The 14,249-nt window shown below is 38.3% G+C and overlaps 1 protein-coding gene across 3 annotated transcripts in view; it reads left to right on the forward strand.

Annotated features, from left to right (window-relative positions):
- LOC127652737 (rho GTPase-activating protein 17-like) overlaps positions 1–14,249 on the forward strand; it is a 45,540-nt gene that overhangs the window by 17,837 nt on the left and 13,454 nt on the right. For all 3 annotated transcript variants that reach the window (XM_052139068.1, XM_052139066.1, XM_052139069.1), the window contains exons 4-16: positions 174–250; positions 1,349–1,460; positions 1,543–1,619; positions 1,909–2,026; positions 2,248–2,316; positions 3,405–3,486; positions 3,950–4,077; positions 5,846–5,957; positions 6,692–6,773; positions 8,795–8,875; positions 9,876–9,989; positions 10,124–10,215; positions 11,815–11,950. In XM_052139068.1, coding sequence (XP_051995028.1) covers positions 174–250; positions 1,349–1,460; positions 1,543–1,619; positions 1,909–2,026; positions 2,248–2,316; positions 3,405–3,486; positions 3,950–4,077; positions 5,846–5,957; positions 6,692–6,773; positions 8,795–8,875; positions 9,876–9,989; positions 10,124–10,215; positions 11,815–11,950 — 1,280 coding nt within the window. The remainder of the gene's footprint in view (positions 1–173; positions 251–1,348; positions 1,461–1,542; positions 1,620–1,908; positions 2,027–2,247; positions 2,317–3,404; positions 3,487–3,949; positions 4,078–5,845; positions 5,958–6,691; positions 6,774–8,794; positions 8,876–9,875; positions 9,990–10,123; positions 10,216–11,814; positions 11,951–14,249) is intronic.

Genomic DNA, 14,249 nt, shown 5'->3' on the forward strand with positions numbered 1-14,249 from the left:
CAACTGTATCATTAGACTAGTTTTAACAGTGTCCCAAATTTAAAACTCCAGCATCAAAAAGACCTAAAAGGCTGCAAAATGATTGTGATTTGTTTTTAGCTACATCGCCTAGCCCTAATCTAGATTACATTTGGTTAAATGCACTTCTGAATTGAGTCTTTTTCTCCTCTTAGAAAAAACTTCCCCTTACAGCCCTTTCACAATCCATGCTGGAAGGAGGAAGTCAGCTAGGAGACGAGTCTCTCATAGGGTGAGTTTACAAGCTCTTTGATAGCTAGATATGGTGTCTGAGATCATCAATAACTTTTGTGGTCTCTGTAGTCATGTGACTGAACAACCTGAATCATCAGCTTTTTTCAGGCAGACAGTGTAGAGTATCTACAGGGGACAGAGCTGTGAACATATGGATTTGCCATTAACATTAGTAGGCTCCATATGCAATGTCAGGATGGGAACAAGGTCAAAATTGTAATGTAACCTCATGCTGCTTGATATGGATTGGCCTATTGTGTTAGATTAGTTAGAGAAGATTATTATTATGCTTACAGGGACTTCTTTGTGTAGTTCTATTTGGCTGAAGTGTAAGTGTGGGTGAACTCAACATGATTTAAAGGGATAGTTCATACAAAAATGAAAATTCTTTACTCACACATCTGGGATGGCATGAGAGTATGACTTTCTTTCTTCTGCAGAACACAAAGATTTTTAGAATAATATTTCAGCTCTGGTCAGAACTTTGAAGCTCCAAAAAGCAAATAAAGGCAGTATAAAAGTAATCCATAAGACTCCAGTGGTTAAATCCATATCTTCAGATGCAATATGATAGGTGTGGGTGAGAAACAGATCAATATGTAAATCTTTAAATAAACTTTAAATCAACATTTTTCATTTTCTCACATTCTTCTTGCCACCTACTGGGCAGCAGGAGGATTTATAGTAAAAAAGGACTTAAATGTTGATCTGTTTCTCACCCACACCTATCATACAACATCTGAAGATATGGATTTCATTGATGAGAAAATCGTTTTACTTTAGGTGAACTATCCCTTTAACCAGATAATCAACCCTCCTGGTCGTGGAGCGACATTGTCGTCAACCAGTAAGATTTAGGGTGTGGTTTGGATGTAGAGTTAGGGTTAATGGCTTGAACAACATTCTTATCAACCTATAATTTCCCTTTGATTTTAGGGAGAGGTTATTGTTGGGTTCAGGTTAGGGCTAGAATTGTATTATACAAATGATGTTCCAGGACTATCAAAGGATGTTGACCATGACCAGAAACATGCTCTACTTGGCTAAATCAATAACAGTAATGGAGCATGTGTCTTTTACGTGTTTGTATCTACAGAAAAATGATGGAAGTTTGCGGAGATGCTGAAAGCAAACTGGCCTATGAGCAGAGCCAACACGAGGTCCAGATAGAGAGCGAAGTTCTAGACCCCCTCAATCAGCTAGCAGAGGTATGGTATGCTAGAGACCTGCACACATAACCTGCTACTTAAATATGCCATGTAATGCACATAATTGTCTTTGTGCTTAAAGGTGGATGTTCCTAATATCCTGAAGCAGAGAAAGCATTTAGCCAAGCTTGTGTTGGATTATGATTCTGCAAAAGCCAGGTGTGTATATAAATTATTGACACACATGCAATGATTTAGCAGTACATCCACTGCATTTAAATGACGTCAGAAGCTTCAGCCATATAATATTTCAGCAGGTTTAAAATACATCATCTTTAGCCATTGATGACACCAATGGGTTTTAATGACATCGTCTTTATCCATACTATAACATCACCAGAGTCTGCTGTGCTACTGGTCTTAGACTCCTCTCTTTCTGTATTTGAATGAATCTGTCTAAATAATGACATTAGCTAATGGCTAATGTATTAAATCTATTATAATACAGGTATCAACAGGCCGCAAAGGTGTTCTCTTCATCCACAAACGTTCAAGCAATGGCTGCCAAAATTGACACACTTAAGGAAGAGATGGATGAAGCACAGATCAAAATGGAAATATGCAAGGTAGCTTACTGTACACTTATGGGGGAAGTTATTTCAAGTATTATTGGGATATTCAGATGACCGTGGGGTAGATTGTGTGATGACAGGTGGTTCCATTGGGATAATCTAAGATGGAATAGAAAATTAGACGAATTATTAGGCATTACTGTAGAACTATATTACATTATTTTGGGCATTGCAAGCATTTTGAACCTAGTCTATTATCTTTCTCTTGTCTCTAGGATCAATTGGCTGCAGACATGTACAACTTTTCCTCCAAGGAAGGAGAATACGCTCGCTATTATGTCTTGGTAAGCCATCTCATTGAGCTTTACAGGAGCTTGAATTACACAGGCAAGCAACCAGTCAAGTCTATGAAAAATATTCTCTTCTAGAGTTCTATTTACAGTGGCAAGAAAAAGTATGTGAACCCTTTGGAATAGGCTGGTTTTATGCATCAATTGGTCATAAAATGTGATCTCATCTTCATCAAAGTCACCAGTATAGACAAACACAATGTGCTTAAGCTAACAACACACAAATAATTATAATATTTCATTTCTTTAATAACCACACATCCCATTAAACATTAAAAGTGCTGTGGAAAAAGTAAGTGAACCTATAGGCTAAAGATGACAAAAAAGCAAATTAGGGTCAGGAGTTGGCAAACCTGGCATACAATTAATGAAACAAGATTGGAGGTGTGACCTAGAGCTAATTTGACTAATAAAAAGCATTCAAACATTGAGTTTGCTATTCAAAAAAATAATCTGCTGATGCGGACCATGCCTCACAAAAAAGAGATTTCAGAAGATCTACTATCAAGAATTGTTGCTTTGCATAAAGCTTGAAAAGGTTACAAGATTATCTGGAAGAGTTTAGATATTGATCTGTCCACAGTTAGACAAATTGTCTATAAATTGAGATGATTTATACTATAGCTACTCTCCCTAGAAGTGGCCGTCCAGCCAAGATGACTCTAAGCACACCTACCAGAAACACTTGGTTGAGGTTATTGCTGCCAAAGGAGGATCCACCAGTTATTAAATCCAAGGGTTCACTTACTTTTCCACAGCACTGTGAATGTTTGATGGGATGTGTTCAATAAAGACAAGAAAGATTAAACTTGTTTGTGTGTTGTTAGCTTAAACACATTGTGTTTGTCTATACTGGTGACTTTGATGAAGATGAGACCACATTTTATGACCAATTAATGGAGAAACCAGCTAATTCCAAAGGGTTCACATACTTATTCTTGCCACTGTATACTGAAGTGATTAATTTTAACTTAAAAATTTAAAAGATTGAAAGATGGCCAATCACAATTGAATGAAGGTACTTTGTGTCACAAAACTTGTTTCTGTCTCTTTTTGAAAAGAAATGTTATTTGTCTTGACAGTTATTAGAATCACAAGCTGAATACCATAAAAGAGCTTTTGCTCTCATTGAAAGCATCCTGCCAACCATACAGTCACAGCAAGGTAAGATATTTACAGTACCCTTAACTTCCTTTACAATGCATGCTTCACATAAAAAACTCAATACAGAGAAATACGTCCTGTGTGAAGTAGAAAGAGACATTGCCATTGCTAGTCTTTGGTAGTCTAACCATTTTTGGAACATGTGTTTTATGTTCTGAAACAAAGACCGTATTTATCCTCTACCTGATCTTTAATAATGTTCAAACTGACTCAAATCAATAGTGAGTTTATTTCTGTGAGGTTAAATGAACAAGAAACCAAAGTAGATCTTCCTAGTCATCAATAAGCCATAAATCTGTCTTTTTCTTTAAAAAAAACTGCCCGTTGGCCAGCACTGAAACGTATCCCATTTCACATGCTATAAATCTTCCACACACATTCTGTACTTGGTTATGTTTCCTGTTAACTCAAATTACACGGTCCATTCCTCAATTCTCATTCACCTTCTCTTTATCTGATATAGACAATTGGATGGAGAAGCCAGCTTTTGGCACCTCTCTAGAGGAACATCTGAAACGCACCAGTAGAGAGATCGCTTTACCCATAGAGGCCTGCATCATGATGCTTCTGGAGACTGGCATGCATGAAGAGGTATTTCATCCTGTTAAACAACTTTTGTGGACAGATAAATGTACTGCGTGTTATTAGATACACAAGAGCAGATGGTTGTCATTTTGAAGGAAGTGTTCAGTCTTTCGTCAGTTTTTTTACTATTTTGCAAAGGGCACTTTAGTACAGAGTCTGATTTTAAAGGGATGAACGAATGAAGTGAGAATGTTATTTACATTTCTGAGCAATCAAACTTATGATTTTCGCCTGGTGGGTGACTATGGGAGTCATATCTAAGGTCCAAAATATAATAAGGAATTTTTTTGACTTGGGCCTACTACCTAGCAACAACCTAGAACATCCTAGAAACCTCATAGCCTTGGCAAACACCAGAACTTTCTAACAGTCACATAGCAATGCCTCAACAACCAATCAGAACACCTTAGGAAACATATAGCAACTTCCTGGCAACCACCATAACTCCATAACATATACACCATAACATGTGCATTTACAACCACTCTGAACATGTCAGCGAACACATAGAAATTTCCTATCAACCACCCAGAACATCTTAGCAACCCCATAGCAATGCCCTGGAAACCACTAGAAACCCCTAGCAACCACATGGCAATGCATTAACAACCGCTCAGAACGCCTCAGTGAACACATAGCAATTCCCTGGCAATCACCAGAACATTCTAGCAACCACATAGCAACGCACTAGCAACCATTCAGAACACTTTTGCAAACACAGAAAAACGTCTTGGCAATCACCAGATCCTAGCAGCTACATAGCAACATTTTGGCAACCACCAAAACACCCTAGCAATCGCTGGTTCGATCCACACGGCCACCACCGTCCTTGAGCAAGGGACTTACCTCCAGGTTGTTCCGGAGGATTGTCCATGTAAGTACTGTAAGTCGCTTTGGATATCAAAGCATCTGCCAAATGCATAAATGTAAATAGAAATGCATGACGATGCATTATCAACCGCTCGGAACACCTCAGTGAACACATAGCAATTTCCTAGCAACCACCCAGAACATCTTAGTGACCCCATAGCAATGCCCTGGCAACAACCAGAACACCCTAGCAACCCCATAGCAATGAACTAACAACCACTCAGAACACCTTAGCAAACATTTAGCAAAGTCCTGGCAACCACCGGAACTCCCTAGCAATCGCATAGCAACATTCTGGCAACCATCAAAACACCCTAGCAACTGCATGGTAATGCATTTACAACTGCTCAGAACATGTCAGCGCACACATAGCAATGCCCTAGCAACCACTTGAACATTCTAACAACCACATAGCAACACACTAGCAACCATTCAGAACACTTTTGCAAACACAGAACAATGTCTTGACGTCTTGACTTATTATTATTCTAGAATGTGTAATAATATTAATAATAAACTATTCTAAGAGGGTAATTGAGCTAAATTAGTTAATATAAAATCCGTTTAGCTTTTAGCCAAATTGAAAATTGTAGCTTTTTTTCAGTTATTTCAAGGCAGAGCTACAGATAAGGGCTGTATGATCGTAAACAATCTATATGTGAGGGCTGTGGCTATATATCAGCATTATTGGCATCTACTGCTTCATTTTCCTTTCTTAGATAAACGCAGACAACTGATTCTAAAATTAGCACTGAAACGAGACAATCATTTCCTGTTGCAACCACACTGACAGATATGAAAACAGCATTTTCGGTCATTTTCACACATCAGCATCTCTTGGATTCCAGCATATATTTTTACTGTACATTGTCTTGCATGTTTATAACATTCCCTTTCTTGACAGGGTTTGTTCCGTATCGCTGCTGGGTCCTCAAAACTTAAGAAGCTAAAGGCGGCGCTGGACTGTTCCACATCACAGTTGGAGGAGTTTTACTCTGACCCTCACGCTGTAGCTGGTACGTTCCATTTTCCATATCCGAAATTGTAAGAAGGTTTACTATGTGTAACAGTATAAAGGATGGGCAAGGAGGAAGCGGGAACCAGATGAACCATCAAAATAATGTTTAATGAAAACTTAAAGACACAAACAAATACACAAATGGCAGCTGCATGTGGCTCTCTCTCTCCCGAACTGCTGCATCCGGCTGGGCTTTATCCTTCTCCTTGACTGATTAGCCCGATTGGGAGCCAGCCGTGCGCACTCACGGCCCAGCCTCGCCTTCCTCCACGTGGGTCAGTTGTGTCACATGTGGGTCAGTTGTTTGTACTTACACTTTGGCTGACTTTTTTTGAGCGGTTCTGTGAAATGCCATATCTGCATTTAAAATTACTTCCCAAACTTGGTGACAGTTCTTGGTTCTCTGATTGATCATCCATTCATTACAAAACTAGAGTGGCACAGAGTTATTTTGACAGCTGAAACATTTCAGTTCTGTCCACCGCCCTTTGTGAACTACAAAAATAGCCAGATCTGTGAACCGCAAGAGTGGTCTTTCAGTCTTTAAACTTGAATAAACACAATTTAGGATGCTAACAGCCACAGCAATATTTGTGTCTGTCATCTGATCATTGATCAAAGCATTTGAATGAGTGGCAAAAATATTTTTAAGGAGTAGAGAACTTTGAAGAGTTTTGGAAATGTACAGTATTTGATGTTGATTCTTGCAATTGTTTTCTCATGATTTTGTAGGAGCCCTGAAATCTTACCTGCGAGAGCTGCCTGAACCTCTCATGAGCTACCAGCTGTATGAAGAGTGGATCCAGGCCTCAAAGTATAACACATTTACACAAGTCACTGAGTGTGTTTACATGCACATTCTTACACTGATTTTGCTTAATAAGCCGACAGCATGTGTGGTCATCTAAGCACATTAAAAGGCTTTCCTTTATCGGTTTAAGGTCATAAACGGCAATCGACACGTGTAGATTTATGCCTCTTACCTTGATTTCGCATTGCATGTAAACACCTTTACCGACTTGACTTAACCAATGTATGCAAGTGTTGGCGCATGACTCCTCATGGTTTCACATCAAAAGCATAGAATAACTTATTTTAAATCACCCTACAAGCACACCAATGGCAAGGGTGTCTGAACCCCGCCCCTTTAGGCAAGCAGTAGGCCTATAATAAGCAGGTGCTCGGTCAACAGTTCTTCAGAATTTTCATCCTTCGAGACTGCAAACTTCGTTTGATGAACATATATGAGATGCCAACAGGACGACTCATCACCTGTGCTCATCACCTGTGCTCATCACCTGTGCTCATCACCTGTGCTCATCACCTGTGCTCGGCACCTGCACGAGAGGCTTTCCACTCCCCTGTGTGTTCCGGTGAAGAGTTCTCCACGTTGCCGTCGAAGATGCTCTTGGTGAAAGGGTTCTTCGCTTCAGACGCTCGTCGCTGACCCAGACGCTCGTCGCTGACCCAGACGCTCGTCGCTTCAGCGAAACTCCTACCTGCTTACCACAGTACTCCAGCTGAAGTTACTGTATCCTTAAATATATATATATAAGGTTACACAAGAGCTGTTTTCACTGCTTGGGCTGTGCCCATGCACAAGCAGCTCTCATGGAGACAGACTGCCCTAACTGCAAGAGCATGAATCTCCTGACGTTGCACACTAGGATGAGGGAAGATCCGTCCTCTCATGCCCTTCTACCCATCTCTTTTGTGTTCAATCACGAAGGACTGCATGAGGAGGTACTGTGGGGCAGTGAGGTTGAGCTGGAAGGATTAGAGGAGGATCACATGCCGGCGCAAGCCCTGCGTGCCCCCCGATCTTATGCCCTCACCTGTGCCATAGGTGCGTGATGAGCTCCAGGCCTCTATTGGAGTGCACGACCTCATTACGTTTGGCGGCTCTGATGATGGGGATTATGCTGTGTCACTAGCAGCTTCTGGCGAATGCCAATTGGGACCAATGTATTCCAGGGGTGGTGATCATATGGAAGTATATTAAAGACAAAAGTATTTTTTAATGATTCATTTTGGTGCAAAATGTTTTCAATTGAAGTATTCACAGCTTAAATATACAACCATATGAAATTGCATTCCCAAAAGTGCATTTTTCATTAATATACTTCCATACGATCAGGAACATCACATTGAACTCTTAGTTCAATGGCATGTTGCCTGAGGAAAAGTCACAAAATTAAACTTTAAATTAAACTACCTCTGCAGGTATCATAAATAGGTAACTGATAACTTATTCATTTATGTTAATACATTTTGTTGTCATTGAGCACGTTTACATGCATGCTCGCCGATTATGCTTAATAAACCGACAACGTTTGCGGTCATGTAAAAGCATAAACCGCATTACTTTATTGGCATAAAGGCCATAAATGGCTTATGAATAACCCGTTCGACGTGGGTAGATTTTTGTTTCCGTTATGCCGAGTTTACATGCCACGTAAACCCCTTACCCAGTGTTCTTACCAGCTCATACAATGTGTGCACGTGTTGAGCGCATGCCTCTTCACGGTTTGACGTCAAAAGCAAAGAATTACACAGTCATTTCAAATGTCATGTAAATGCGTATTTCTCGCCTTGTCAGATTTTTTAAAAAAGCTGATTTTAGAGCGTAATCCATGTATTGGTGTGCATGTCAGTGTGCTGTGTTGAGTCATGACTTTCAGATTGTGTTCTGGGACTTTATGCACCCTTATGTAATAATGTAAGGTGTGGCCATTGTGAGAGCTGACCTCAGCTATTGTTAGCTCATATCTTGAATCGTCCCTTCTTAATGACTTTACAACTCAAATGGTTTCTCTCGCCTTTTCTCTTCTGCAGTATTTCTGACCCAGATAAAAGACTTCAGGCTCTGTGGGTGGTATGTGACATGATGCCAAAAGCCAACAAGACCAATTTTAGGTTTGTGAAGTCAAAACTGTTTGTTACAACTTCAAACTAAACTTTGAAAAGTCAACATGAAATTAAAATGGGCTCCATTTACTTCCTATATAGATGTTCCTAGTGTTATTGTGCTTGATTTATCAAAAAATAAATAACATTTTCATAATGTTGCATCAAAATGTTAAAGTTTCTCAGCCTTTGAAACACCAGACAGTGGTTAGGGTAGTAAGTTAATACTGATCAATAGCACTTGTATTCATTATTCTATAAAAGTTTGGCTATTATTTGAGCTGTAAAGTTGTTTAAATCATTGCTTTTACATCATTGCATTACATTAGCGTTACATTGTCATGTCAAGGGATTTGTTAAATTGAATATAACTTTACACAGCAAAGCTTAGATATCAATTTTATCACACTAAAATGATGTTAATACACGTATTGTTGGCGTCTTGTGGCTATACTTTTGAAATGGTGAGTGTTTTAGCGTTTATGGATTGGCCCCCATTCACTTCCATTGAAAGTGCCTCACTGTGTCCCAGATGTTTGCTTTTTTTAAAGATGGTGAGGGACAAATCAAAATACATTTTTGTGGTAATCAACATTATGCAACAAATGCTGACAACTGAGCTTAACTTGTATTGAACCTGGAATATTCCTTTTAATCCAATAAATAAATAACAATAGATTTGAAATGCAAGTGTTACCACATGTCGAGATGCTCTCAAAGGTGAACTTGACCTTCATTATCAAAGTCCCAGACAGAGGTTTCCTCAAAAGTAGGTGCTGGTTGTGTTTCCATACAGTAGTACTCCTTCACAATCCAATGCAAACTGCAAAACTTTAATATCATTTGATAAAAGTCATCCTACATTTTGTAGTTGATGTATATATGATTCTGCTTGTAAATGAGTCACATTATGGAAGTAAAATGGGTTGTGAATGCTGTTTCATGTTGACTTTAATATTAAACTGTAACCATTTTAATGACTGTAACAAGCTAATCCATGTCTATAAAGGTACCTTGTGAAGTTTCTTGCCAAGCTTGCTCAGGAAAGTGACATCAATAAGATGACAGCGTGTAACATTGCCATCGTTCTGGGACCCAATTTACTGTGGGCAAAGGCAGAAGGGTGAGAGACGCATCCAATTGCCATTGACTTACATTACCAACATGACAGCACTATACCCATATTGTCTTCGCAAGCTTTACAGAAGATGGTTCTGTCATGTTGACATGTTACGTGTGGTTCTTTTCCTTTCTTAGGTCCCTTGCTGAAATGGCAGCTACAACCTCTGTCCATGTAGTGTCTATTCTAGAGCTGATAATCCAACATGCAAGCTGGTTTTTCCCTGAAGGTGAGACTACCATCCACTGTAGCCCTATTCCTAAACCTAGCGAGCTGCTTTGCGGTTTGCTGTCTACATTGGTAGCTACCTTTAAGGCAGAATACTTGCCAAAAATTCAACCTCATAAGCTGCTGTTTTAAAACGTTCTTCATGGGTAGCAACTTTGTTAACGGTCACTCAAGCACACCACACAAAAAGCACTGCTCACATAAAGCGTAAGAGAGACTTGACTTATTAACTCACAGTTGGTTCTTTTACCAGAGTAGACGCCATATTTAATTTGATACGACTGAAAACAAGGGTCTGTTCAATGGTTTGTACTGTCTTACTGTCTGTCAACCCATGTTTTACAGACTATTTTGGAAAGGCACATTTTCACAACAGTTAAAATTAGCATCGACCTTGACTAACGTCCATAGAGTCTGACAATTAGCATGCTGCTAAGCTAACAACACAATACTCTAATAAGCACAGAAATACTTTCCAGTACTAATGAAAGTGTATTCTGCAATTACCTTTTAGGGGAAAGATGCATAAACCGTAATGCTGCCTTTTTTTTGGCCAAGACAAGGTGTCTTCTTATTTTTGTCTTGTTTTCCAGTAAAAAAATATCTAAAAATGTCATAAGATATGTTCTTGTTTTCAGAGAACTTTAACAAAGTTTATGCATATAACAAGAAAAACAAAATCATTCTTATGTTTTAAGAATAAATCCCAGCAAACTTTGTTAGTTATTTCTGAAAACAAGACCTAATATCTTAGGCCATTCTGCTTCTTAAAGGGACAGTTCACCCAAAAATGAGTATGTGAATGACTTTCTTCTGCTGAACACAAACAAAGATTTTTAGAAGAATATATCGGCGCTGTAGGTCCTCACAATACAAGTGAATGGGTTCCAAAAATGTGAAGCTCCAAAAAGCACATAAATGCAGCCTAAAAGTAATCCATAAAACTCCTATGATAAAACTATGATAGGTTTGGATGAGAAACAGATCAATATGTTTAAGTCCTTTTTTTTTACCATAAATCTCAACTTTCACATTCCTCTTCTTTTGTTTTTGGCAATTCAAATTTTTTTTGTCCATATCGCCACCTACTGGGCAGGGAGGAGAAATTATAGTTAAAAACGAATTTAATATTGATCTGATTTCTCACCCACAACTTTCATATCACTTCAGAAGATATAGATTTAACCACTACAGTCATATGGATTACATTTATGCTGATTTAATGTGCTTTTTGGAGCTTCAAATCATTCACTTGCATAATGAGGACCTACAGAGTTGAGATATTCTTCTAAAAATATTTGTGCTCCGCAGAAGAAAGTCATACACATGGGATGGCATGAGGGAGTAAACGATGAGAAGATTTTAATTTTGGGGTGAACAAAGTCATTTTTTCCTTTTTAAGGATGTTTGGATCTTTTTACCTGAGAATAAGACTAATATTTTTGGCATTGTTTACATTGGGAGTGTGCCTGTAATGCCTAGAAATATAGAAAGGCAGCTCACTAGTTTTTGAAACTGAGCTCATTTTGTATAAAAGGTCAACATAACTCTACTTGGTCATGCCCATTTCTATGATGTTTTCTACTCTTTTCCTCTCTAGATATGGACTTCAATGTTTCAGGCATGTTTGCCTTGCCTGGGTGTCCGGGTACCCCTGACTCTGAAGCAGGATCCATAGACAGGAGGCGCCCAGGCAGCCAGGCGTCACAAGATTCTGAGACCACCCGCAAAGACAGGTACAGGTCTAATCCACGCGTTCACAGAAGCATCTCCAGTTCCACAGTTGTTTCTGCGTCCTTTGTAGTGGCTAGTGAGTCTGTCACAGTCAAAGCAGATAGTTTGAGATCAGAAGTAGGGACTGTTTAGCATTTAGTCTGTGGACATGCTGTTTTGTTCTGTTTTTGGTTTTTGTTTTGTCTTTCAACCATTGCTTATTGTATGCTTAATGAAACCAATAAACTGTATGCTTATACCTTTGTATAAAAACATAATTGATATATGTTGTAATTATGAATTGGATGCCAAAGTTAGAGAACATTTTTGACATTTAAGTTTCTAAAACTACTAATACAACATCTATCGGAACAATAAATGTTTTGTAACAAAAATATTTGAATTCCATTCATTCCAGTTTTTGGAGTGTTAAAGCAGGAAGAGTACAGTCTCTCAGAAGTTTGGTATGTTCAGATTCATATCTTTTCTCCCACAGGCTTTGGGACAAATGTTCAGAATTTGAGAAAGTAAAAGCTCTTTTTTGCCTTCAGGTTTAGGGCACTCATATGTCAGTGTGCTGCCATTTACTGGAGGAAATGTATAAAAATATGCATTAGGGCTGTCGATTTAAAGCATTCATTTTCACATAATGAATCGCACTGAATGAACATGTTCAATCGGCAGTGGTTTAAACAATAACGCAATTAATCATGCCCACCATCTGTATTCTGTATAAATTCCATAATCAGAAATGTTCCTACCATCAGACAAATTCATGATTGATGTACTACCTTGGGGTGGTACATCAGGGCAGTCGGCGCTCCAGCTGTACAGGCAACATGCCAAAGCAGGCACAGGAAGCAGAGCCTTCCACAGATGCGCTTTTGCGCTCAAATACAGCTGGACTGAGCACAACAGAAACTTTGACACAGCATGCTACAACACAGCTCATGTGGCTAGAGATACAGAAAACTAGTGAGAAACGACGCATTCGAAAAACACAACTTGGATGGGACTTGAGTAAGGCGCATTTTAATGACCACAGAATCACGTCAAGTCTTCACTATCCCCAACACGCAGAATGAGACATTTTTGTCTGCAATTGGTGCTGGCGTAGTGGGCTAAAGCACATAACTGTTAATCAGAAGGTTGCTGGTTCAATCCACACTGCCACCACCATTATGTCCTTGAGCAAGACACTTAATCCAGGTTGCTCCAGGAGGATTGTCCCTGTAATAAGTGCACTGTAAGTCGCTTTGCATAAATATAAATATAAATGCAAGCGCTTTTCATGTGGAGTTCAATGCAACTCTTGACGCTGGCGCTCTGATGCGAATCATGAATGCGGCATTTCAAATGCTGTAACTATGGGAAGACTAGTTTTTTTCAATTAGTCAAACTCCCACTTAGACTTTGGGATTATTTGGAGCCATTTTATTGCATTTCTATCTTTATACTGTAGAAGGATCTGTTTGGAAAGAATTCTATTGTTCTATATTGTTTATTTCCTAAGATGGAAATAAATGCATTTTAACAGGAAAATAAATATATATATATATATATATATATATATATATATATATATATGGTCAAATTTCAGCACTTTCAAAATCTGCAATTAATCATGAATTAACTACAAAAGAAATTATGCAATTAATCACGTAATTAAACATATTAATCATCCGACAGCTCTAATTTATTATAAAGTACATTGTATTTAAATTTATTTTAATTATATACTAAAATATCTTTATTTGGGGGCATTTCTCTGTAAATATTAATTGTGATTTAATTCCATTTAAGCAATCGATTGACAGTCCTAATATTTATATAGTTTGAGATGCAACACAAAGTCATCCTTTTATTATATAGTGTAAAATGTGCTATGTATGAATACTGTACACAGTACATGTATATACCATTGATGCATAAACATATGTAGTATATATTTATACATTAGTAAGGAAGTACAGTCCTCTAATTTGACCGGACAAGTAGAGTTTCGCTGTGTTTGCTGTTTTAATTACTAATTTTATTAGTGGAGCAAAATAATCTGACCAATAATCGCAAATCAGCTAATCAAATTGTTTCATGCAACAAAGCAATATTTCATGTTCATTTATGTATTTATTTGGCAAGTAGGATAGTGGGCAGCCAGACAGGTTATTTTCACAATATATATACACCTTATAGAACATCAGTTTCCTCACATAATAACATAATTTCACCTCAAATCAATATTTCATGTCCATTTATGCATTTATTTGGTAATCAGTCGTAGACCCCTTCACGCCATCCAGTGGTCTGATATTTTTTGATAAT

The sequence above is a fragment of the Xyrauchen texanus genome, chromosome 12, assembly GCF_025860055.1.
Source record: "Xyrauchen texanus isolate HMW12.3.18 chromosome 12, RBS_HiC_50CHRs, whole genome shotgun sequence".
Lineage (NCBI taxonomy): Eukaryota > Metazoa > Chordata > Actinopteri > Cypriniformes > Catostomidae > Xyrauchen > Xyrauchen texanus.